General features: G+C 43.7%; 1 protein-coding gene across 1 annotated transcript in view; it reads left to right on the forward strand.

The window, feature by feature from the left end:
• The window catches only part of MRS2 (magnesium transporter MRS2), a 134531-nt gene that overhangs the window by 89216 nt on the left and 19671 nt on the right, over positions 1-25644 (forward strand). The window contains exons 8-9 of the mRNA XM_069218775.1: positions 2385-2537; positions 17347-17464. Of these exons, the coding sequence (XP_069074876.1) occupies positions 2385-2537; positions 17347-17464 (271 nt within the window). The remainder of the gene's footprint in view (positions 1-2384; positions 2538-17346; positions 17465-25644) is intronic.

A 25644-nucleotide genomic window follows, 5' to 3' on the forward strand; every position in this document is an offset into this window, starting at 1 on the left:
GGTGGCCAGGCTACACTGTTTTTCTGAGTCTTAGTTACGTGCTCTAGTGTATTGTACCTGCCAGGCAAAGCTGGCACGGAATGTGCAAACTTCTGAGGGTGGCAAATCGGATTGTGGATACTGTGGAGGGAATTTGTATGTCTCTCAATGGCTCGTTGGTCTGCCATAGTATCTTGTAAACCGTGTAATATGATTTCTAACCCTCAGTCAACTTGCATCACCCTCTGACTAATACCTCCTTTCTTCAGCTGTTCTCTATACCCCATATTATCTCTCCACCTCTCTCCCTGCTAACCAGACACCTCATGGCTCTCTACCCACAATGCACTACTGCTGTGCCCAGGGAGATATTAGCATTCTGAAGACGATTGCTCCATCCACAGGCCTACCTCGTCCCCGCCATTCTGTCCCTTTTTTAAGTTCCCACTAGACCTTTTCTTCTGCATCTCCTGCTACTTCCCCCTTCAATTTGAGGTTACAGTAAGCAAATATAAAGTGGCATTCAAAAGTTTCTGCCATTTTCTTTTCATGTGGTTATGCCCTCTATGGGCTAACTATATAGTTACATGACCATGTTTATTAAAAATGCTTTTTTCACTGTGGTGTCCTTTAGAGGCTGTTCCAAGCATTACAGTCTAATGCCAAAAGTTTATTTCTGATAGTTTTTTGTTGGGTTTATAATACGATAATTGTATATGTTTTATTACTCTTTCCTTATTGCAGCTATGACCATAACTCAGGCCAAATAACTCAGGCCAATTAAACATCCTTATTATACTAGGACTCTGCTTGAGCACTCCTGATATGTTTGGGTGACTCTTCTAGTTTATTTCTCTCGTTACTCCTCCATACCTGTCTTGTATCTCTTTTTTGGTAATTGTGTTAGCCAGCCAGCCACTCTGATGTGGGGTGGTGAAAGTGGTATTCTATTGGAATTAGCATGGCAGATTTAAATTAGAATGCTAAATTGCAACATTCTCCTTTTTGGGTGCAGGCAGAGGAAGAAGGTAAATGGAAGTGATTAAGTTGTATGGAAACACCAACTTGTGAGGCAGGGTTGAACAATTTATGTGGCAAGAAAAGCCCCGTTATGAATTTACAACGCCAGTAGCTCTAACTCAAGCAAATGTGAGACCCATTGCATTGCAAATGCTTGTTAGTGTTTGTGCCTCAGCTGCGATTGATGCGCCTGTCAACCTTAACTCACTTTTTAACTCGTTTTTTCAAGGACTTTTGCTATTGCACACACACCTTGCATGCTGCTTGCTGTGAGTTTCTTTTTAATTTTTAAAAGGGTCAGGTTGATGCTTCCGAACATCATAAAGCAATGTTTTCTTAAATGTAAATGGTGTTGCAAACATCGTATTGAGTTGTGTATGTGTTACGAGCTGACAACACACTCTTGTGATGTTTTACCTATAGGATTTCCATAGTCTCTTTCAGCTGAATTTGTCAGACAAACCTTTTGAGTATGTGTTTTTTAAACCAGTATAATGAGCTGTAGTTCTTTTGTGGTAAGTGTGGCACTTAGGATAAAGAGATAAGCTTCACCCCTGCTGACGTTGTTGATGTGTTTTATTTGATGCTTGCAAATATTCGAGTATTCTTGTTTTTAGTTAATGTGACACTTGGAACTGTCAGGACATTAGCTTTGTGGAAGCCAAGGATGTTCTTGTGCTTTCTTCATTTTTAAAGAACATTACAGTAGATCTGTTTTTGCACCCAAAAAATATATAGCCTACATGTTTATGGGTTAGAAGTTTTAACAGTCCCGTCAGGGCACGGTTTTCTCATATGCATATTTTCCACGTGCTTTTGATTGTTGTGATTGCAACCATGTTTTGCACATGCAGTGATGACATTTTATTAAATAAATGTTTGTCCACTTTATAGACTTTACGACCAATTACATGTTTACAAAGATTTTGTGACATATACAGCACTAATGGATTTCTGCTGGATGTTTGTTTTCCTTAATTATTCTCCAGAAAGCTGGATGAAAGTTTGCCAAAGAAAAATCACCATATGACACGAAATATTGAGTGGATTTCAGTTAAATGGCCTTTGCATTGCTTCAGCAGTCCCCTTTTATTTGGAAAAGTTCCTATTTTGGGACCTTTGTAATAATTTGATTACCAGTCGACTCCATATTTATCACTGTGTAAGTCCAAATTCTGAAGGCTATTTGCCCCTCGTTTCATGCAGTCTGTCAAGGGGTGCAAACGTTATGGTGGGGGGGAGCAAAATGTAATTTGAAGTTTCCATCAGTTGTACTTCTGTAACGTGTGAAATCATGTGAAAGAGACAAATCCTGTCTAGCTAATGTGTTATTCATTTTTTAAGTGAAACATTGAAAATTGTTGCTATGAATTTTTTGATTATAGCGAGGAGAACATTTCTGGCATCGACCATGCAGAGGAAATGGAACTGCTGTTGGAGAATTATTACAGACAAGCCGAAGATCTTGCCAATTCTGCTCGGGAACTGAGAGTGTTGATCGATGATTCAGAAAGTGTCATCTTCATCAATCTGGACAGGTTAGCTTTTTGTCACGTAACTGCAAACCCACCTCGAATCTATATAAAACTCGATTTTTATTTTCCTTTCTGAAAGGCAGAATAGAAATGAGAATTTCTGTTTGAGGTTTAAAGTGAACTGTGCGTGTTTAAGTTTTTTATCTGAACATTGTACAGAAATGTGTTAACATTTAACACATTGTGGCTACTGCTCAGAAGATTCTTTACTATTGTGTTACTTGTTGTGAATTTCATATACATTGGTTTCTAGCAGAAAATGTCTGGATTCTTCACAGTGGAACCATCCAAAACAGATCATCTCTAAAGTATTGTAAAAAAGAATCTTCTTTAAAGGATACATTTGTAGCGTTCTAGGGTAAAGCGTTGTTTCACTGGAATCTACACCACCACGTGGTGTACTGAGATACTTAGGGCCCTATTACAAGTTTGGCGGCCGGAGGACCACCGTACTCCTGGCAGTCCGACCGCCAGATTACGACCCTGGCGGTTAGACCTCCACCACCGCCAGGGTTATAGATCCCAACGGGCTGGTGGCGGTATGAGTCGTGGTCAGCCAAAGCAAGGCTGAGTTCAACGCCGTCCTGCTGAACACAAGTCCTCTTTCCGCCAGCCCTTTCATGGCAGGATCCCTGCCTAGAAAAGGCTGGCAGAAAGCCGGTGCTGGAGGCCACAGGGGTGCCCCTGCCCTGTCCATGCCTAGAACATGGACAGTGCAGGGGCCACCCTGGCAGTACTCACAGACAGTGTGCATTCTGAGGGTGCTATTGTGCAATAGCCTTGGCCCTGGTTCCCTTAAGGGAGCCACGCCAATGCAGTGGCACTGTCTGACTGGCTTAAACATCGTAATACGATATTTCCACCGGTCACCCTTGTGGAAACATCCTAATACAGCTGGGGGGAGGCCGCCGGTATGATGGCAGCATCCTCCCGCCGGCTTTGCCAGTCTGTTCAGTCCAACCGTCAAATCATGCCCCAAATCTAACATTGTTACATCCGGTTTGTATTCTTCACAGTTTCCAATTCCACCTTCTGAGCGTATAATGATGCCTTGGACATAGTTTACAGTAATTTAAATGTCTTTTTTTCAAGAATGGAAGCTGTTGTATTTTCTCTGTATTTTAGAAACCTGAATGATTCAAACGAGCAACAGCAATGGGGAAAAAAACGGGTGTTTTACTTTTGTTTTTATTTATTTTTTGTTTTTAACTCCATAACTTAATTAGGTTGACCCATACCACTAAGTTTCAATGTTGACATATACACTAATTAACATAGAACGTGCATCCCCTTTTTCAGACATTTCATTTTGCATATGTTGGAGAGTGTTCTGTCCCTGAATTCAGTGTGATAGAGTGAGTCCTAGCCAGGTTACAGATTCCAGGAAAAGAACATGTTCTACAATAGCAACTGATGGACATTTTTGTGGCTAATATATGCTAAGTGGGTACAGTTATTGTGCTGTTAGTTTCTTCACTTTTGGTCATTACTAAGTTGTGGGTGCCCAAGTGGGTTATGTTGCTTCTCCGGGGTGTTAATAATGTAGATGACACAGAATTGTATCCTGTATTAGTAAATGACTCGTTCATTTCAGAGTAATCTCACATTGTGCCAATGACAAATCAAATACCTCCAAGAAAAAACAAGGCTGAGTCTGCCTTGAAGTTGATGAGGGTTATCTAAGGCACCCACAAAGACATTTGGGCTTCACTTGAATCTCTTCGGTATTGTCTTATACTACCGCAGTAATGTCAGGATGCTAAGTATAGGCTCCTGATGCTTTCATAATCCCCAGAAAAAAATCCCAGGCTACGTAAGTCAGTGGTATCCTATTTAAAAATAGACTATTCTGTAGATCAGCACTCCTAGAAGAAATCTCAAGCTGCTCTTAGTACCAATCTCAGCATTAATCCCTCGTGTCCATACATACCTCTTCTTTCCCCCAGCAAATCAGAAAGGCAAGATGCATAAAGAGCGAATGTTGAATTGATCAGTCCTGTGACCGACAAATGGTCTAATGTTGAATGTGTTATATATATTCTCCATCAGTGTAAATGAGATTGCCACTGCTGTGTAAGTAACACACTTTCTTTTGTACTGTGCATCTAGCCCGAGGCGCTCTTAGATGTCTGTCATGGTTGCCTAGATCACACTTGCTCACTGTTAGTGGTAAATTAGTTCCAAGATGGGCCAGATGTGTAGTGATTTTATTTGTTTACTTATATAGCCCTCGATTGCCCCAAGGCTTCTTGCTGCTGACATAGTAGGAACCTATCTTTAAGTATCCTGCCAGACAGTAGAAAAACTACAAATTGACCTTATGACATAGCTGTCGTAAACAGCCAGGTACAAAAACAAAGAAAATTATCTTGTAGTTTGAGCACGTGGTATCTGGTTCCAGGGAGCACTTGTAAAGTGCACAAAACTCTGACCTTCCCAGTCGCTTTCTTGAATCTGGGAACAATCGCTGATTGGGATGATGCTGAGCGAAGAGCTCTGTGTGGCAGATACCATCTGAAATTCTTTCCGAGGAGCTCTGGCCCAGATCCATACGAGGCTTTATGTGCCAAGCATAATGCTTTAAAAGCAATTATTTTCCTTACCGGCAGCTAATGAAGCACCGTCAATGTATTTTTTACAGATTGGTGTTTAGAAATATTTTTAACTAAGCGACAGACCGTATTTTACAACATTTGAAGCTTACTTAATGGTCCATGCCTCATACCAGCATATATCCATTACAATAGTCCAATCTAGATAGGACTAGAAGAATGAGAATGCAACATGTAGGACAATGCAACATATTTATTCTTCTCTTCCCTGCTGGACTTCTTTACCTCTATGCCTGCTTATGTTACATGGTTTTAGTACCACAATCATCCACGTTGTATTCCTTGCACTGTTCGAGTCCTTGCAGTGCAGACTGGAATGTCCCAACAGCAGGAGCTCAGTGAAGACTGGTCGGGCTTACAACCTACTTGCTCCATTTTTGAGTTGCTAGAGGCAAACATTGTATTTTCTAATTTCAGATTTGTGGTGTGTTTGCAGTCTTATGGAGATTTCTCCTTAGTCGCCCCCAACTATTGTACCACATACAACATTGTTTGAAGGTTCAAACCGATGAACTTTATATCTGTTAAGTTTTTTTTAAAAGATCGCAAAACAGAACTTTTTTAGTTTCTTAGTTCTTCTGAGGAGTTGCCTTCTGGTATAGTTCCTTGGGATTCCTAGCACTTAAAGGCTCTTTATGTAGCAGTTTTGCTTCACAAATCTCAGTTAAATTAAATTACAAGCCCATGTACTGGATAAAGCTCTAGCACAGTTCTTTCCTCAGCATGTGCTTAGCAGCTTCTTCAGTGAGTCAGTTCTTGTCGATGGAAGGAGAAAGAGAGTGCAAGAGATGCCGTTGCCTATTGGCTGTTGCTTTGCATCTTTTTATGGTATTGCTTGACTGCACAGCTGTCGATAGTTACGTGGGAACTACCAGGAAGAGGGGCTTCGCTCCGACCATATGTTTGGAGCTAGGAGTACATGTGTGGATTGGGCAGAAGTTGTGTGCTTCCACAGAAAAGTGCGTGAGCTACACACAGCTATGATATATATATATATATATATATATATATATATATATATATATATATATATATATATATATGTATATGTTCGGTGGCATGTGTAGCTGCAGATACACATGCTGTGCACAGTCCGCCGTCTGGTGTTGGGCTCGGAGTGTTACAAGTTGTTTTTCTTCGAAGAAGTCTTTTCGAGTCATGAGACCGAGGGACTCCTCCCACTTCGGTTCCATTGCGCATGGGCGTCGACTCCATCTTAGATTGTTTTTTTTCCGCCATCGGGTTCGGACGTGTTCCTTTCGCTCCGTGTTTCAGGTCGGAAAGTTAGTTAGAATCTCGGAAAAAATCGTCGGTATTGTTGCGTTCGGTATCGGGTTAGTTAGAACAAATCGACACCGAATCTTGAAGAGCTCCGGTGGCCCTTCGGGGTAATTTCGATCCCCCGTCGGGGCCTGGTCGGCCCGACCGGGTGCGACTTCAAGACTGATGGAACGGACCCCGTTCCGCTTCTGTCCTAAATGCCATAATAAATATCTGTATACGGATCAGCATCTGGTCTGTAACTTGTGCCTGTCCCCCGAGCACAAGGAGGATACGTGTGAAGCCTGTTGAGCGTTTCGGTCGAGGAAGACGCTCAGAGACCGAAGAGCCAGGAGATTGCAAATGGCGTCCACGCCGACAGGACAACAACGGTTCGAGGACGAAGAAGAAGTGTTCTCCATCCACGAGTCGGATTCGGGGGAATCCGACGCCGAAGACATAGCAACCGTGAGTAAGACGTCGAAAATTAGGACTCACGAAAAGTCCACAAAAGCCCAGGGGACAACACTGCCAACAGGCCATGGCTTAACCCAAAAACTTGGTGACCGAGCCAAGGCACTGAAAAAGGGCATGCTGGTGTCGAAGTCATCCGACTCCGGTCGTGATACCGCCACACAGCAACCTCGGAGCCGAGACAGCGGCTCCGAGAAACTTCGGCACAGAGACACCGGCACCGAAGAGATTCGGCACCAAGACACAGCGCCGAAACCAAAGAAAACTTCTTCGGAGCCTAAAAAGACTACCGAAACGGTTTCGGTACCGAAAAAAGCCTCGGAACCTTAAATTAGTTCCTATACAGAGGAATAAGGACTAAACACCCAATTGCATAGATTTGGGGAAGAGCTTCAAACTGACTACACTCAAAGGAGGCTTCACATCCAGGAAGACACAGGGAAGATAACCACTCTTCCCCCAATCAAGATGAAAAGGAAACTTGCCTTCCAACAAGGGGACAAGCAACCACAAGCAAAGGTGGTAAAGAAAGTAACACCACCACCTTCTCCACCACAATCAACACATGCATCACCGGCGCAAACTCCACCACTAACGCACTCACCAGCTCATACCACAATGAGCCAGGATGATCCCGATGCATGGGACCTCTACGACGCTCCAGTGTCTGACAATAGCCCAGACTCGTATCCAACTAAACCGTCACCACCCGAGAACAGTACATCATATGCACAGGTGGTAGCAAGGGCAGCCGAATTCCACAATGTCTCACTACATTCGGAACCTATTGAGGATGACTTTCTCTTTAACACCCTGTCCTCCACCCATAGCCAGTATCAGAGCCTTCCCATGCTCCCAGGAATGCTAAGGCACTCAAAACAAATATTTCAGGAGCCAGTTAAAGGCCGAGCCATAACTCCAAGGGTGGAGAAAAAATATAAGGCACCACCCACAGACCCAATATTTATTACAACACAACTAACACCGGACTCAGTAGTTGTCGGGGCAGCTCGTAAGAGAGCCAACTCTCATACATCAGGCGACGCACCACCTCCAGACAAGGAGAGCCGCAAATTTGATGCAGCAGGAAAAAGAGTTGCAGCACAAGCAGCAAATCAGTGGCGTATCGCCAACTCGCAAGCACTCTTGGCGAGATACGACAGGGCTCATTGGGATGAAATGCAACATTTCATCGAACACCTACCCAAAGAGTTCCAAAAAAGAGCGCAACAAGTGGTGGAAGAGGGACAAAGTATCTCGAACAATCAGATACGGTCTTCCATGGATGCAGCCGATACAGCTGCAAGGACAATAAACACTGCAGTCACAATACGGAGGCACGCATTGCTGCGCACTTCTGGGTTCAAACCCGAAATCCAACAGGCTGTGCTCAATATGCCGTTTAATGAACAGCAATTGTTTGGGCCGGAGGTAGACACTGCCATTGAAAAACTAAAAAAGGACACCGATACAGCCAAAGCCATGGGCGCACTCTACTCCCCGCAGAGCAGAGGCACATTTCGGAAAACACCTTTTAGGGGAGGGTTTCGGGGTCAACCCACAGAAACCAACACTTCACAGACAAGACCACCTACCTACCAGGGTCAATATCAAAGGGGAGGTTTTCGGGGACAATATAGAGGAGGCCAATTCCCAAGAAATCGGGGGAAATTTCAAAGTCCCAAAACCCCTCAAAATAAACAGTGACTCACAAGTCACACAACCCCTTCACACAATACCTGTTGGTGGAAGACTAAGCCAATTCTACAAATCTTGGGAAGAAATAACAGACACTTGGGTCTTAGCAATTATCCAACATGGCTATTGCATAGAATTTCTCAAATTCCCTCCAAACGTCCCACCGAAAACACACAATATGTCAAAACAGCATATAGATCTTCTAGGACTAGAAGTTCAAGCATTACTACAAAAGGACGCAATAGAACTAGTACCAAGTCTACAGGAAAACACAGGAGTTTACTCACTGTACTTTCTAATACCAAAGAAGGGCAAAACTCTGAGACCAATACTAGATCTCAGAACATTAAATACCTACATCAAATCAGACCACTTTCACATGGTCACATTACAAGACGTAATCCTACTGCTCAAACAGCAAGACTACATGACAACATTAGACCTAAAAGATGCGTATTTCCATATACCGATACATCCTTCCCACAGGAAATACCTAAGGTTCGTATTCAAAGGAATACATTACCAATTCAAAGTGTTGCCATTCGGAATAACAACTGCGCCAAGAGTCTTTACAAAATGCCTGGCAGTAGTAGCTGCACATATCAGAAGGCAGCAAATACACGTGTTCCCTTACCTAGACGACTGGTTAATCAAGACCAACACGCTAACTAGGTGTTCACGTCACACAAAGTATGTCATACAGACCCTTCACAAGCTGGGCTTCTCCATCAACTATGCAAAGTCACACCTTTTGCCGTGTCAAACACAGCAATACTTAGGAGCGACAATCAACACAACGGAAGGGATAGCCACGCCAAGTCCACAAAGGGTTCAAACATTTCACAAGGTAATACAGGCCATGTATCCAACACAAAAGATACAAGCAAAAATGGTATTAAAACTCCTAGGCATGATGTCCTCATGCATAGCCCATTGCGCATGCAGCCCCTACAACAATGCCTAGCATCACAATGGTCACATGCACAGGGTCAACTTCTAGATCTGGTGTTGATAGACCGCCAAACATACATCTCGCTTCTATGGTGGAACAGTACAAATTTAAACAAAGGGCGGCCTTTCCAAGACCCAGTGCCACAATACGTCACGGATGCTTCCATGACAGGGTGGGGAGCACACCTCAATCAACACAGCATCCAAGGACAATGGGACATACATCAAAGGAAGTTTCACATAAATCACTTAGAACTGTTAGCAGTATTTCTAGCGTTAAAAGCATTTCAACCCATGATAACCCACAAATACATTCTTGTCAAAACAGACAACATGACCACAATGTATTATTTAAACAAACAGGGGGGGACACACTCGACACAGTTGTGTCTCCTAACACAAAAAATATGGCATTGGGCAATTCACAACCACATTCGCCTAATAGCACAATTTATTCCAGGGATCCAAAACCAGCTAGCAGACAATCTCTCTCGGGATCACCAACAAACCCACGAATGGGAAATTCACCCCCAAATACTGAACACTTACTTTCACATTTGGGGAACACCTCAAATAGATCTATTTGCAACAAAAGCAAACTCAAAATGCCAAAACTTCGCATCCAGGTACCCACACCATCAATCCCAAGGCAATGCTCTATGGATGAATTGGTCAGGGATATTTGCGTACGCTTTTCCCCCTCTCCTTCCATATCTAGTAAACAGATTGAGTCAAAACAAACTCAAACTCATACTAATAGCACCAACATGGGCAAGACAACCTTGGTATACAACACTACTAGACCTGTCAGTAGTACCTCATGTGAAGCTACCCAACAGACCAGATCTGTTAACACAACACAAACAACAGATCAGGCATCCAAACCCAGCATCGCTGAATCTAGCAATTTGGCTCCTGAAATCCTAGAATTCGGACACTTAGACCTCACACAGGAATGTATGGAGGTCATAAAACAAGCTAGAAAACCTTCCACTAGACACTGCTATGCAAATAAATGGAAAAGATTTGTTTGTTACTGCCATATTAATCAAATTCAACCATTGCACGCATCTCCAAAAGATATAGTAGGATATTTGCTACATTTGCAAAAATCAAATCTAGCTTTCTCTTCCATAAAGATACATCTCACCGCAATATCTGCTTACCTGCAGATTACTCATTCAACTTCCCTATTTAGAATACCAGTCATTAAAGCCTTTATGGAAGGCCTAAAGAGAATTATACCACCAAGGACACCACCTGTTCCTTCATGGAACCTCAACATTGTCTTAACAAGACTCATGGGTCCACCTTTCGAGCCCATGTATTCTTGTGAAATGCAATACTTAACGTGGAAAGTTTCATTTCTCATTGCCATCACATCTCTAAGACGAGTGAGTGAGATTCAGGCATTTACCATACAAGAACCATTTATTCAAATACACAAGAATAAGGTAGTTCTAAGGACAAATCCAAAATTCTTACCAAAGGTTATCTCACCGTTCCACTTAAATCAAACAGTAGAATTACCAGTGTTCTTCCCACAGCCAGATTCGGTAGCTGAAAGAGCACTGCATACATTAGACATCAAAAGAGCTCTAATGTACTACATTGACAGAACAAAACTAATTAGGAAGACAAAACAACTATTCATTGCCTTTCAAAAACCTCATACAGGAAATCCAATTTCAAAACAAGGCATTGCTAGATGGATAGTTAGGTGCATTCAAACCTGCTATCTTAAAGCAAAGAGAGAACTGCCTATTACACCAAAGGCACACTCAACCAGAAAGAAAGGTGCTACCATGGCCTTTCTAGGAAATGTTCCAATGAACGAAATATGTAAGGCAGCAACATGGTCTACGCCTCATACATTTACTAAGCACTACTGTGTAGATGTGTTATCTGCACAACAAGCCACAGTAGGTCAAGCTGTACTAAAAACTTTATTTCAAACTACTTCAACTCCTACAGGCTGAACCACAGCTTTTGGGGAGATAACTGCTTACTAGTCTATGCACAGCATGTGTATCTGCAGCTACACATGCCACCGAACGGAAAATGTCACTTACCCACTGTACATCTGTTCGTGGCATTAGTCGCTGCAGATTCACATGCGCCCACCCGCCTCCCCGGGAGCCTGTAGCCAGTTAGAAGTAGATCTTGAACATTTGTACATTTGTAAATATATTACTTCAAACCTTCATTTTGTACATACGTACTCATTCCATTGCATGGGCACTATTACTAGCATACACAACTCCTACCTCACCCTCTGCGGGGAAAACAATCTAAGATGGAGTCGACGCCCATGCGCAATGGAACCGAAGTGGAAGGAGTCCCTCGGTCTCGTGACTCGAAAAGACTTCTTCGAAGAAAAACAACTTGTAACACTCCGAGCCCAACACCAGACGGCGGACTGTGCACAGCATGTGAATCTGCAGCGACTAATGCCACGAACAGATGTTCACTGGGTAAGTGACATTTTCCTTTTTTATCCAGCTGCCAGAGCTTGAACTTTAATAGCATTACAGTGGCCTGTGTGCGCCCCTTAAAGTGACGTAGATAATTAGATAGTTTGTGGTGCTTTTCTCTGACGGCAGCACAGATAGGAGGATGCAGTCTTTAATGTAAAACTCTCAAAGTTGTTTTTCACTACTGTAAGGCCTATCTCTCCCATGGGACAACATTGGGACTACCTTATTACATCTTATTGGTGTAATTCATAATCCGGAAGAGATAAACATTTTAAGTTTGGTGTCTGTTAAAAAAAAAAAAAAAATGGGTCTCTAGTTGGCAGAGGTACACACCCTGTCCAAGTATGGACACCAATCTTAGTCAGGGTAAGTTAAATACACACCCAAAATTAACCTGTGCTCACCCTCTGGCAGCTTGGCACAGAGCAGTCAGGCTTAACTTGAGAGGCAATGTGTAAAGTATTTTTGTAACACTTAATACAGTAAAACAATGAAAACACCACACAGAAATAATCACCAGGTTAGAACAAAAAATCTTAATTTAATGAATCAAACAAGAGCAAAATGACAAAAATTCAATAAGTAGAAGTTGAGATATGAATTTTTAAAGAATATCTACAAGCGTAGTGCTTAAGACCTTAAAGGATCAACCGGTGTATCTGGTCGTGCTAGACCAGGGTAAATCAAGCCGACCGCGATGGAGCGCTGGCTGGCTTCAGGGACCAACCATGTTCCTCTACAACATTACCTTGGATGGAGGCTTGCATCAATGACTAAGAACTGATGGGGGAGCAGAGGAGGCGATGCAAAGGCTATGCGTCGGTTTCGATCGACTCATTCGTATAAGCATTTGTTGTCGAGCCATGCAGTTATTGGTGCTATGTCTTTGAGGTGCAGCGTCAAACCCTTTGCAGTGACGGTGATGCATCGTTTTCAAGCCGCGCAGCCAAGGTATGGTAAAGCAATGCACCGATGCTGATGGTGATGCGTTGATTCTGAGCTGTGCATTCGGCGATGCAAAGACTTCTTTCTCAGCAGCAGCGATACGTTGAGGGAGGATGTGGCGGTTCTGACAGATGCAGTGGCATGGATTTTTGTAGAACAGCAGCTGCAAAGTCCCCTTTCAAGGCAAAGGACTGGTTTGGCACCTCTTGGCAGGGCAGAACTCACAGATGGCAGAGTCCAGCAGCCGAAGCAGGATTGAAGGAAGTGTTTGATGGCCCTGATTCTTAAGAAAGGAGGGAAGCCAGCAAGTCCTTGGATTCACTTGGTTATGGGAATGAAGAGATACAGGTCCAATCTTTCTCACTCCCAGGGAGGGAGAGCAGCAGGCGGCAGGGCAGGCACAGCAGTGTAGGAGTCCAGCAAAGCAGCTGTCCAGCAGAGGGGCAGTTCTTCAGCAGCACAGATCCAGAAGTGTACTGAAGGGGTGGTGTCAGAGATCCAGTTCTTATACCCAGTTGGGCCTTTGAAGAGGTGGGGGGGTGCTTTAAAGATATGCTTTTGAAGTGCACAGAAGTTCTGACCTGGCTACAGTTTCACCACAGGGGGTCTTCTGCCTGCTATTCCCCTGCCTGAGTGAGAAGGACTAGACCTGCATCTCTTGAACCCAGAGTGAGTCCAAGGGCTAGCTGGTTGACCTCTTGAGCTGAAGTCTCAGGGACATAAAGGACTTCCAACCACCCTGCTTCTGCACCTGGACAATGCCTTCTGTGAATCTACCCTGCCACGTGGTGCCACTTCAGTCCTGGACCCTTGGAAGTATGCTTAAGTTGCTTTCTCAGCAGAACTGACGCATCCCTGAGCAGAACCGCTATCTCCTCGACTGAGCAGTGCATCTTATGACAGAACGGATGGATCGCCTCAGTTGTGTGGATTGGACTCATAGCAACAGGTGAACAGTGCAGCAGCAACCTGCATCTGAGTCAGATGCATCGCTTTCAGAACTGCCCCTTCGCTACCCTTTTCCCTGTATGAGCTCCTCACATCTCCGTTGATAACCGCCTCAAAGACTATGCCAGAACTCTGCATTGCAACTTCAACGCTCATCGATACTGGCGCATTGTCTCAACGGCACAAAGCATCTCTACACCGACCTTCATACCACAACCCCATCGATGAGATCCTTGATGTCGACACAACAGGACCTCACACTGAAGTCTCGCTGCATCTCGATGCATCTTCGATGCCGATTCACGCAGTGCTCCGCAACCTGGATTCAAGGTACTTTGGTTCATCGGGCCTAACTGGGTCTGCACTCCATCACAGTCTGCCTTAACTTTTGACTTTGTCCCGGTCCTGCATGACCAGATATCCCCACTAGTCCTTTTTGCTTCTTAGCTCTCTTTTTACTTTAAACTTTGTAATTTAATATCTTCTGTTTTACGTACTGGATTTTTGTTGTTCTGGTCTTGTTTTATTCATTAAATTCAGATCTACTTTATAACCCGGCATGGAATCTTTTTGTGTGGTGTTTTTCATTGTGTTACTATTTGAAGTGTTGCACAAATACTATGGTAAGCCTGACTACTCTGTGCCAAGCTACCAGAGGGTGAGCACAGGTTAATTTAGGGTTTGCTTGTGCATTACCTTGCTAGGATTGTGGTTGCTGCTTGACCAGGACTTGCACCTCAGTCAGCCAACAACCCAATTTATAACATACATTTGTATATTTATTTAAAAATGCTCCTCTGCAAAGTCAAATTGAAATTGAAGAAATGCAAGATCGCAGCTCCCACAACTGAATTCAAAGCTATGTCCATACCGATACAAAGACATAAAATGCGAGGGTGACCTTCCTAGAATCTCGTATTTCCGTTTCAATTAGCCAATGAAGTAAAATAAAACGACACTCCCACCACGCTCCCTTATAAAAACGCCAAATGCACTTGCTTTTATTTATTTATTTATTTTTACTGCATGGATGAAAAATGTGTCTGTTTAAATACCAAGACAAAAACAGCCTAGACTTCCCTGTCGCCTTTGGTGTTTTGCAATACAATTCTTTTTTCTGTGTGCCTTGGCGACACTTAGATTTGAAAAATGGAGATGTTGAACACCGTGCACCACCACAGACAGATTCTTTACTTCTTGCATTCCCGTGAGCACCAGTTCTTCCCAATTGCTATCCTCAGGGAGGACTTGTATGTTTTCTCCCTTCCAAACTGTGATTTCCTCCTGTTGCTTTTGAAGGGTCATTTGAACTGTGAACATGGAATGGTCCGATCTCATCTATTTGCCCTTTAGTGTTTGATTTTAAAACTTTGGCTAATAAGTGGGCCAGAAGCTTGTTTGCCTGTAGCCTGTTCCAGAGGCCACTTCAGCAACCCTTATCAACACAGATTATGAGCTGTTGTAAATACATGCTATTGTTTGTCAGTACTAAAGAAAGCATGGCCTTTACACTGCTAATTTTACTGCACAGCTTTACAACTTCCTTTAACTTAATTTTTATATATACAAATTACAGTGCATCATACAGGAAAGGATGTGGCGTTACAGCCTGAGTTGCCGACTTTGGAACTGGGTAACCAGGTTCGGGTCTGTGCTGGGTCAACATCCTGTGATTCTGGCCAAAACACTTAGGGCCTCATTATCTCCGCTGCCCGCCAATCTCATAACGCCACTAGACCGCCATTGCAGGCTAAACACAGACTGACCTATTTTGAGTTTTCGGCTGGGCCGGCGGGCAGAAACGGTTTCCGCCCGCCGGCCCAGTGGGAATCAAGGCCATAACATTGCAGCCGGCTCATAGTCAAGCCGGCTGCGGTGCGGCGGGTGCATCCCATAATTGGGTTACACTGCCATGGAAAGGCTGGCAGATGGGGACTCGTAATCCCCAGGGCATCAGTGTCGCCCGTTGGGCCGTGGCGGCTCTGTCACAGTCATAAAAGAGCGGTCCAACTGCCACCTCGAGTGTCACGGTCTTGAGACCGCTACACTTGTAATGAGGGCCTTAATCTCCCGGTATAATGAAATTGACCTTGTGTAATGTAACTTATTCTCATGTAAAACGTTTCAGTACCTTCAGGTCAAGTTTGCACTGCACAAAATCTGAAAAAAATAACACTCAAATATAAAACTTAACGTATAAAACAGGCATTGGCAAAGCCAGTAGGTTGTGCCTTCATGGGACCTATTGGCGTTGTGCAGTAACTTTAAAAAAACATTGACAACAGAGTGGGCTGCTGTGCAGTACGTCTTAAAGTAAACAAAAAAAGCACTGTGACTCAGTCAGTGCCGCCCGCGCCCTTAACAATGTATTTTTATTTTTATTTACTTAAGCCATGTTGCTCAGCAGCTCCCTCTGCTGTGTGACATCTTTTAAATAGCATTCACTACACCAATGGGTTAGTTAAGAAATGCACACTGCATACAGTGTTTGGTGGATTCCAGATAGAACTTAAATTCCATCGGCTCATTGATTGCTGATCAAAAGGGCCAAATGTGGTGGATAGTCAGTTGTTTGAATATTGTTTTAAAGCTGTGCTGCATTTTACAAGGTGAAAACTGGTATATTTACGTAAGTAAATGTCTAGGAACCGAGGTTGAGCCTCCAAACTGCACTCTGTTTCTATTTGGAGAGACAGGGGGTAAACCTAGGTAAAAGCTCTCAGATTAGTAACAGTAAATCAAGCCTTTCTCCTATAACCAGCATTCATCCTTCATCGGAGCATTTGTATTGGACTCTGTACATTTTGGTTTCAGATAAAACAAGTGTGTGCTAGCGTAAACGTAAGTGCCAAGAGCACTGAGCAAATCTTCATGCTATTACCAGCTGCATACAATGTGTTTTCTTCTTTTTTCTTTTTTTTTTTTAAAAGCACTTTCCAAACTAAGGTGTCAGTATTGCTTAATGGGTTATAGTTGGTCAGAGGACATGAACTGCATGTAAAGAAGGAAATAAACTGTAACCTTGTTGAATTTACACGCAATAAACCAGCAACTGTTTTTTTGTTTTTTTTTTGTTTTGTTTTTGTTTCGGAGTAGTTTGGCAAAATTTGATTTAATGCGACAGAGTAAGGATGTGCTGTACACATTTTCCAGTAATTGAATAGCCACAGTGCAATAATAGAAGACATTTAAAAAAGTGTGCGCATATATAGATTTCCAAAGACCTTCTAAAAGTGTGTGTGTAGCGCACTACAAAATAATTTCACTTTTTTTGTTTTGTTTTTTTGTTTTTACAAGATTGTGATCTTTTGCAACCAGCTTAAATATCGTTATTACATAACATTCTTACCTGATGTTTGAATCTTCAGTTCTCTAGCAACAATTGATTTTGGTTTCATTCTAATGTATTATGACTGCAAACCGGACATTTGTTCTCTTTTGTTACAGCCATCGCAATGTGATGATGAGGTTGAATTTACAGTTGACCATGGGCACGTTCTCTCTATCCCTGTTCGGATTAATAGGTGTAGCTTTTGGCATGAATTTGGAGTCCTCGTTTGAAGAGGTGAGTTCTGGTTGCTTTTGCTATTAAGTTGAGAGACAAGTTTGCTCTTCTGTGAAGGCTGATCTATTCACACAAAATTGAGACATTTTGAGATCAGAGCTCAAAAGTAATTTTAACATACAAAAGCTGTATAAGCAAACTTTTTTTTTCTTTCATGTCTATGAATGTCTTCTAGATGGGTGCAGAAGTACATTTGAAAGTAAAGATTAGAAGCCTTTTGTTGTCTTCCTTGAGTAGTAAGAAGGTAAAGACAACTACTAGGGCAAAGGAAAAGCTAAATACTTGTAATCCTAGTTCTTCACCATGGGTATTCTCTCTTTGTTCCTTAAATGTAGAGTATAAATGCCCACTTTTACAAACCCACAACAGAAAAGCTTTTTTAAAGAACTTGTTTTCCTGTTAATTCTTTAGCGTTTAACTTTTATTTGAGTTTTTCAGTAGTGCAGAATAAGATGGTTTGAGGTGCCTTCAGCACAGGCTTGTAAAAGATTAGCCACAGACGAAGTGGCATCAGACAGAAGCAGTGACACAATGAGTACATTTGGTATTCGTGTAGTGCGTGCAAATGGCCAAAGTGGGGGTCGACTGTGAGTTTTCAGCCATGCATAGTGACTGCAGATTTCACAGTGGAATCCTACATCTTTTCTTCAAAGTGTTTACTTTGGTGAATAGCTGTGCTTTTCTACTGAAAGATATAAGGGGGCCTGACCCACCTTGATGCTCGAGTAAGCTGACACTCATACATGGGGCCTGTTTGGTTCATGTTTGCTTGCCTGGAGCCAGTAGGGGCTTATGAATGGTGCAGCCTTTTAGGTTTCTTAGTTGCTCTAGAGAAACACCCCTTTTACATGCAAGCTGTGCCATCATCAGTGAGTGGGAACAGCGACACCCCAGATCTGTCCGCATCATTGGCGATACTGGATTGTGATGTATTGTTTAAGTTATGATTTTCTGTTGTCATTGGCCTGGCAGAAGTCCTTTGCATTTACAAACCTCTGCTGTTGCTCCTCAGTAAAGGTTTGCTTGAACACAGGCCACTTCTCTGGGCTAGTAAATTGAAACAGTGTGCATTGTAGGGAATGGGCAGTGAGTTTAATTTTTCGTAATTGATTATTAAATTGATACTGGCTTTGAGCAGTTATTTTTCTGCTGCACATTGTGTACGTTTCATGCAGTTGATAGTTTGTAGTTCAAGATACTGCACATGCATTAAATGTAAATAAACATCCAGCTTGACTCAGCTGTTTCCACAGTTCTGTTCTTAACTGTTTGACTATTGGTATTAAACTGTTAAGGAGTAGTAGTCTGCCTTAGTAGAGTGACTGTGTGAGGGAATTTCCTCTTCAGTTTAGCCATCTCATTACTAGCTGGCAAGTGTACGCAGCTAAGAACCCCTAAGATAGTATCAGACATTTTTTTTTATACCTGTGCTGAATGTGAAGTGGGTGTATTGGAAAAATTGCACCTGGTCAGGGATGCTCCAAAATTATACCTTTATTGTTACTGGTGCAGCCAAAGTACCTCTATGAAAGACAGAACGAGATCTACTTATGTGGTGCCTTAAAGAATCTTATTGTGAACAATTGCCACAAGGTTTAAGGCAGCAGATATAAGCCTAGCTCTGGCATGTTCGAATGTTGGGGGCTGCCTGCTTCCACATGAAGGAATGTGGCTCCTTATATGATGTATCAAAATGAGGTGTATCGTGCAAAGAGTCCAGTGGTACTAGTGGACAGAGGCTTGCTCTAGCAATCACAAGGTGCTCTTTTAGGTGGTAGTGTGGTTGAGCAGCCTTAGGCGTAACAGAGAAGAGTCTTTCACATCAGCAAATAGTCAATAAATGAGACATGCGACTCAAAAAGGAGATCCACACCAATCTACAAAAATAACAAGTATCTTTATATATATTTAGGCGCCAAAATCAATACGATCAGGTAAGTACGTTTTGCAAGATGCAAGAAAAATCTTTAAATTTTTAAAAAGTCAAAAGTGCAAATTTTGGAAGCTGCAATGTTATCCTATGGAGGGAAAAACAAATACTGCATTCACGTATAGTACAGCATCTTAGGGGACCAATCTCCTGGGCTTAAGGTAAGGGTTGAGCAAGGATCAGAACCACACAGACAGCTCACAACGGGCGGCACTGGGGCAGCTGAGTGCAGAGATGTAGTGCAGCATCGGTTGCCCTATGTTAGTCAATGGGGATCGGTCCGGTTGAAAAGATGCTGCAGGTGAGACTGCATATCCAGGCAGAGGGAACCAATAAGTAAGTAGGTTCCAATCTTGAGACGTCGGAGGATGGAGGGACACCTTCAGTCCTCTTCTCCGCAAGCCACGGATGACTGGAGCAGAGATGTCCTGAGGCATAAGGTTTTCGCCACCGGAGCACTTGCGATTGAAGGGCCCTGCGTGCAGAGGATTCAGGTGACATCGGAGGGTCCACAGTGGGCAATCCCAAGGTAAGCTTTGTCTCTGAAGGGCTGAGAGACCATGCTGGCACCGTTGGTCCACTTCAACTCAGGCTGTGCGGCACAGGTGCAGTGGTGCTGCCAGGTTTTGTGTCTTTGATGGTCCAGAGTCCTTGCAGTTTCCCTTGGGGTGCCTGCAGATGCAGAGAAGCAGCTCCTGGGTCTTTTTAGAAGGCAGACAGCCCCCACCTGGCTTTGGAGGCACAACAGCTCCAGAATGAAACACCCTTGGTGCAATTTGGCAAGAGCAGCAGGCAGGCTAGCAGGGCTGGGTCCAGGTCTGGTGCTTCTTCCTTAGCTTTTGCAGCTCTTCAGTGTCCTTCTGCAGTTCAACAGGAATCTGATTTCCTGGTGCCAGGGGTTTCCCTATATACTGCATTTTTGTTGGTGTTTTGGATAGTGTAGGGTGTTAGCCAATGGGCTACTTACCCCTGGGGGTCACTTCACCTTCCTGTGGGAAGTGGGCATAACCCTGTCCCAGAGTTCCTGAATTTGCCAACATCAAGATGGCAGATATCCAAATGTTATGTCCGCATCAGGCAGTGGAACGTAGGGATGGGACTCACCTGAGGGGGTGGACACACCTCCCTCAATAATAAATGTCCCACCTGTCCAGGTGCCAAATGGTCCCTGGGTCAGGGGGATCGGCATCTCTCGTGTGAGTGAAGCCAGATCTGCATACCAAGGGTGGTGGGCTTTAGCCCCCTGGTATGGAATGCAGAATCACAGATCATCCTGTTGGGTGGGGCATGTAAACACCTCTCCCAGAGAAGGCTTTTGTTGTTAAGCAAAGGCTCTCTCACTTGGAGGTGAGTCTCGTGCCTGGTGGTGGCAGGCTGGCTAAAACTATTCAGTCCCCACACTGGTAGTTAAGTTTTCAGGGGGCACCTCTAAGGTGCCCTCTGGGTGCATGTATTAATAAATCCATTAGTGACATCAGTGAGGGTTTATTAATACGAGATGTTTTATACCAAACATCCCGTCCTGTAGCTGGGGAACTCCTACTGACCAGTGTCCAGCACATGTACTTAAAATTGCTTCCTTGTTCACTAACTGTGCCTAAGAATCAACAAAGACATAGCAGGGGCATATCTGCTCATGCAGATATGTCCTCACATGCAATGTAATGCACCCTGCCTTAGGATTGTAAGGCTTGCTGTAGGGGTGAGTTACATATATTGCATGCAGTGTATCGGGCATGGCACACAGCTGTGCTTCTGTCGTGTTTTCACTTTTAGCTGCACGAAGGCACGCAGTCTGCAATGGCAGTCTGCATGTCCATGGTGAGGAGTCCCCGAGGGTGGCACAATACATGCTGCAGACCTTGGGGACCCTCTTTGGTACCCATGCCCTGGGTACCAGGGGTACCTTTTAGTAGGGACTTTTAGGGGGACCAAAGTTATTGCCAATTGGGGAACAATTGCACAGTTTTGGGTAAAGATATCTGGCACTGGGTTCCCGGTTAGCAGGAACCTAGTGTACTTTCATTCAAAATTGCATCGAACACCTGGTAAAAAGTGGTGGTGACCATGTGAAAAAGGGGCACTTTCCTACACCACATGGTTAGTGATCCACCATGGTGTAGCTGGATTCAGGGGTGCATTTGCTACAATAGTTGTAAGTTGCGTAAGAGCACATAGCACTTGACAAGAGGGATCAGTACTATGATGCTGCTTGCCAACATTTTCTAGTCCTTTGTCCTTTGCAGCTAAAGTTCACCTTCCACTGCACATAGTCATCTCTAAGTACCTGTCGGATTTATGCCTTTTTTAATATATATTTTGGCGCCATTACTGATTGAGACATGCAGATCAATGTTTGACTCACAAGAAATAGACAAGCTGAGTCTGCTGGGTTAGGTAATTATGAACTGGAGGGAAAAGAACCAGACAGGTGTCAGACCGGGCATGTATGCAGTCAAGGCTTCTTCACACAATATTCATGTATATATCAACATTGTTATATAAAGCTAAGCTTGCCTTTCAACTCTACGTTGGCTTATTTTAATCAATCAATCACGTAATTTCTAAAGCACTCTACTCACCCGTCAGGGTCTCAAGGTGCTGGGGTGTGGAGCCACTGTTTGAATAGCCATGTTTTGAGGCGTTTCCTGAAGGTCAGGAGGTCCTGTTTCTGGCGTAGGTGGAGTGGTAGGGCGTTCCAGGTCTTGACGGCGAGGTGAGAGAAGGATCTTCCGGCGGTGGCGCGGGGGACGGAGGCGAGGGCGAGGCTGGGGGAGCGGAGCTGGCGGATGGGAGTGTGGAAGGTGAGTGTCGATGAGGTAGGCCGGGCCTGTGTTGTGGAGGGCTTTGTGTGTGTGGGTGAGTAGTTTGAAGGTAATCCTCTTTGATACGGGTTGCCAGTGTAGGTCTCTGAGGTGGGCAAAGATGTGGTCGTGGTGTGGGATGTCGAGGATGAGTCTGGCGGAGGCGTTTTGGATACGTTGCATTTTCGTTTGTAGTTTGGCCGTGGTTCCTGCATAGAGTACGTTGCCGTAGTCCAGTCGGCTGCTGACCAGGGCATGGGTGACTGTCTTTCTGGTTTCAACGGGAATCCACATGAATATTTTGATAGCATGCAAAGGGTGTTGTAGCAGGAAGAGGAGACTGCGTTGACCTGCTGAGTCCAAGATGATTCCCAGGTTTCGTACTTGAGTGTTGGGTGTGGGTGCGGTTCCTAGGGAGGTAGGCTACCAGGAGTCGTTCCAAGCAGGGGGGGTTGCAGCCGAAGATGAGGATCTCTGTTTTGTCTGTGTTTAACTTGAAGTGACTTGATTCCATCCAGTTGGCGATGGCGTGAAATCCATTGTGGATGTTGTTTCTTGCGGTTGTAGGGTGTTTTGTGAGGGAGGTGATCAGCTGGGTGTCGTCTGCGTAGGATACTATGTTGATGTGGTGGGATCGTGCGATGTTGGCGAGACGTGCCATGTAAGCGTTGAAAAGTTTTGGGCTGAGGGAGGATCCCTGGGGGACGCCACAGATGGTCTTGGAGGATTCGGACAAGTAAGGCGGAAGGCGGACTCTCTGGGTTCTGCCGGAGAGGAATGAGGAGATCTAGTCGAGGGCCCTGCCGCGGATCCCGGCATGTGAAGGCGTGTTCGGAGGGTGAGGTGACAAACGGTGTTGAAGGCCGCGGAGAGGTCCAGGAGGATGGTGGTCTCCATTTTGGCACCACTGCCACGTTTATGTTGGCATAAACATTCAGACAGCTTCATGTAGGCTTCCAAGCCTAATGTTCCCCCAGTTGGTTAGGGGGACATAACTTGGTTATCACAATTTTAATACATACACATTTTATTACAATTGATAATTCTCCAATCTTTGAAGCAGTTTGAACGGTAAATATCAGATATTATCAGTATAATGACATCAACACTTCAGGTTAGTGATGGCATTGCCTGGATACACCATTAACAGGGCTGATAGAGACTTGAGCGTTTCCGGTACATCCAGCCCACACCTCTTCCTTAGCTCAGACTTCTGGGTAAGTGTACTCTAGGCACATTGAGGGCTCTTGGAAGATTTGTGAATTAGTCCCATGCATTTTTGCATCTGTCTGCAAAGACCTGATGTGATTAGTTCTTCAAAATGTACAAATGGACTTTGACTCCGCCCAGAAGAGTATTTTGTTCTCATCATATGCCATTTTTATATTTGGTGCATCATTCCACCTTCTAGGAAGTGCTTCCATTAGAAGGCACAAGGATATATATGTATTGCTGGTTGCCTGTTTTGCCTGTGTCTTTCATATTTCATCAATAAGATGTCCCAATAAAATGCATTCATAAATAAAAGAAAAACTTAGGGGGGTTACTATTTTCAGGTTAAGAACATCACAATTTCTAGGTAATTTTTTAGATGCTGGTTCACACCCGTAGACTAATAGTTTTACAGTGCATCTTTGGTTCATCTGAGAGACAGGGACTTGAAACATGGATGCTGTAGAGATCAGTACTGCGGTTAATATAATATATTAGCATCCAAGCTAAGTTGTGGGTGGTCATCTTAGTAATAGCATGAAAATAAAGTTTGACATTGATGAGTGTGGTAGAAGATTGGAGACTAAAGAAGTTTGTATTTATTTAGAAAAAAGCAGGAATACATTTTGAAGTTATGCGTTGTATCTTTGTACCTGTGTCTTCCACCAGTTCAGTGATGCCATCCTGTAGTGGTTGAACTCACCCCACGTGAGCATGTGAAAATATGGAAAATTGCTCCCTTTTTTAGAGAGTCAGATTCTCTACTTTGCCAAATGTACACGGTTGGCTTTTGAAATATGGAATTTATTATTGGAGAAGATTAGGGTCAACACAGTCTCATTGTCGGGTAAAAGGCACTTGCCATCTTCAGGTTGATAAGGTGCTGCTGGATTGTCTTTTCCGCAAGCTGAGGACAAAAAGCTATTCGGTGCGCGTGGCTCACCCTGTGGGTGTTGTTAAACAGGGCTCCACCATGGCCTGCATGGTAAGACACTGGTGGTTTTGGCCTTTGGTCACTGGTTTAATCCATATATTTGGAGCTATTGTGCAAGTGAATTATCGTCAGTGTTTCCCAACTAGGGGAAGGGCCTGCAGTTCTGATGGCTAGTTATAGAGAAGAAACTGGAGCCAAGTGCCCTTGGCATGCCAATACTTTGGGTTTCTGTCACATGATGAATTGGCATCTACTCCACACCTGGTTTGCTTCCCTCACTTATTTTCGTTGCCTGTGTGTGGTAGTATATCTATAGAGCGGGACTTAATTTAAGCGATGATTTTTTCATATTAGTCAACTACAGATCGAGGTAGTACTGACTGGGTTCTGTTTTGCAGGACCCTATTGATCTTTCAGATTGCATACCATCTCAAAACCCCCTCCCAATAAAGCCCTAAATTCTGCATGAAAAAGTGACCTTGACTTAACTTTCAAGGGTACTCTATATTTATTTATTTCAAATGGCTCTATCCTTAATCTCCTATTTCTGCATTCCTCCTCTTTGAGAGAACAGCCTATTTAGACCCATGCTTTTCTGCCTTTATCTCTATTTTTGTATCTCTGTTTTTGTATCTCTGCAAATTTCCCCTACCTCATTTCATTGATAACAATGTGTCCTTTTGTGAAGCCAAGTCCCTGCAACCTACAATACCTAATCTCCGCTCCCCTATGTATTTGTCTCTCCATCCCTTTGAATGAGCGCACATATTCCCCATTAAAGTCACACCTAACTTCGACTAAAGTAATCTACCACCAAGAAACTGGTGTAAATACATGAAATGGCTTCCGTGAGACAGTAACCACCAGACTCTCCACTAACTTTGAATTCCGGGGTAAACAGTTTCTTTATAAATGTATTTACAGTGCAGTAAAAAGTTGTACAGTCCCTCCCGCGGCAGTCTCCCGTTTTAGACTACACTTGTAGTTTAGCGTCCACACTAGTTACAGATCATTAGGTAAATATGCGCACCATTTTTGAACTGCTTATTTTAAGTGCATCTCGTAAGCCCGTTAACAAGCAGTGTAGCACATCGTGAGGAGATTCGTCCCCTTACAGATGTGCCATATGTAATCCCAACATTATATATTGTGCATCTGCTACTTAGGTCACACGTCTGCACTTCTGTTATAAAGTACGTGTGCCTTTAAGAGCCAGTTGGTGTACGACAATTCTGGAATTGCCCTTTTGTATGCCTGGCAGTGCCCGTGTGTGTGTGTGTGTGTGTGTGTGTGTGTGTGT

Source organism: Pleurodeles waltl, chromosome 2_1 (assembly GCF_031143425.1).
Source record: "Pleurodeles waltl isolate 20211129_DDA chromosome 2_1, aPleWal1.hap1.20221129, whole genome shotgun sequence".
Lineage (NCBI taxonomy): Eukaryota > Metazoa > Chordata > Amphibia > Caudata > Salamandridae > Pleurodeles > Pleurodeles waltl.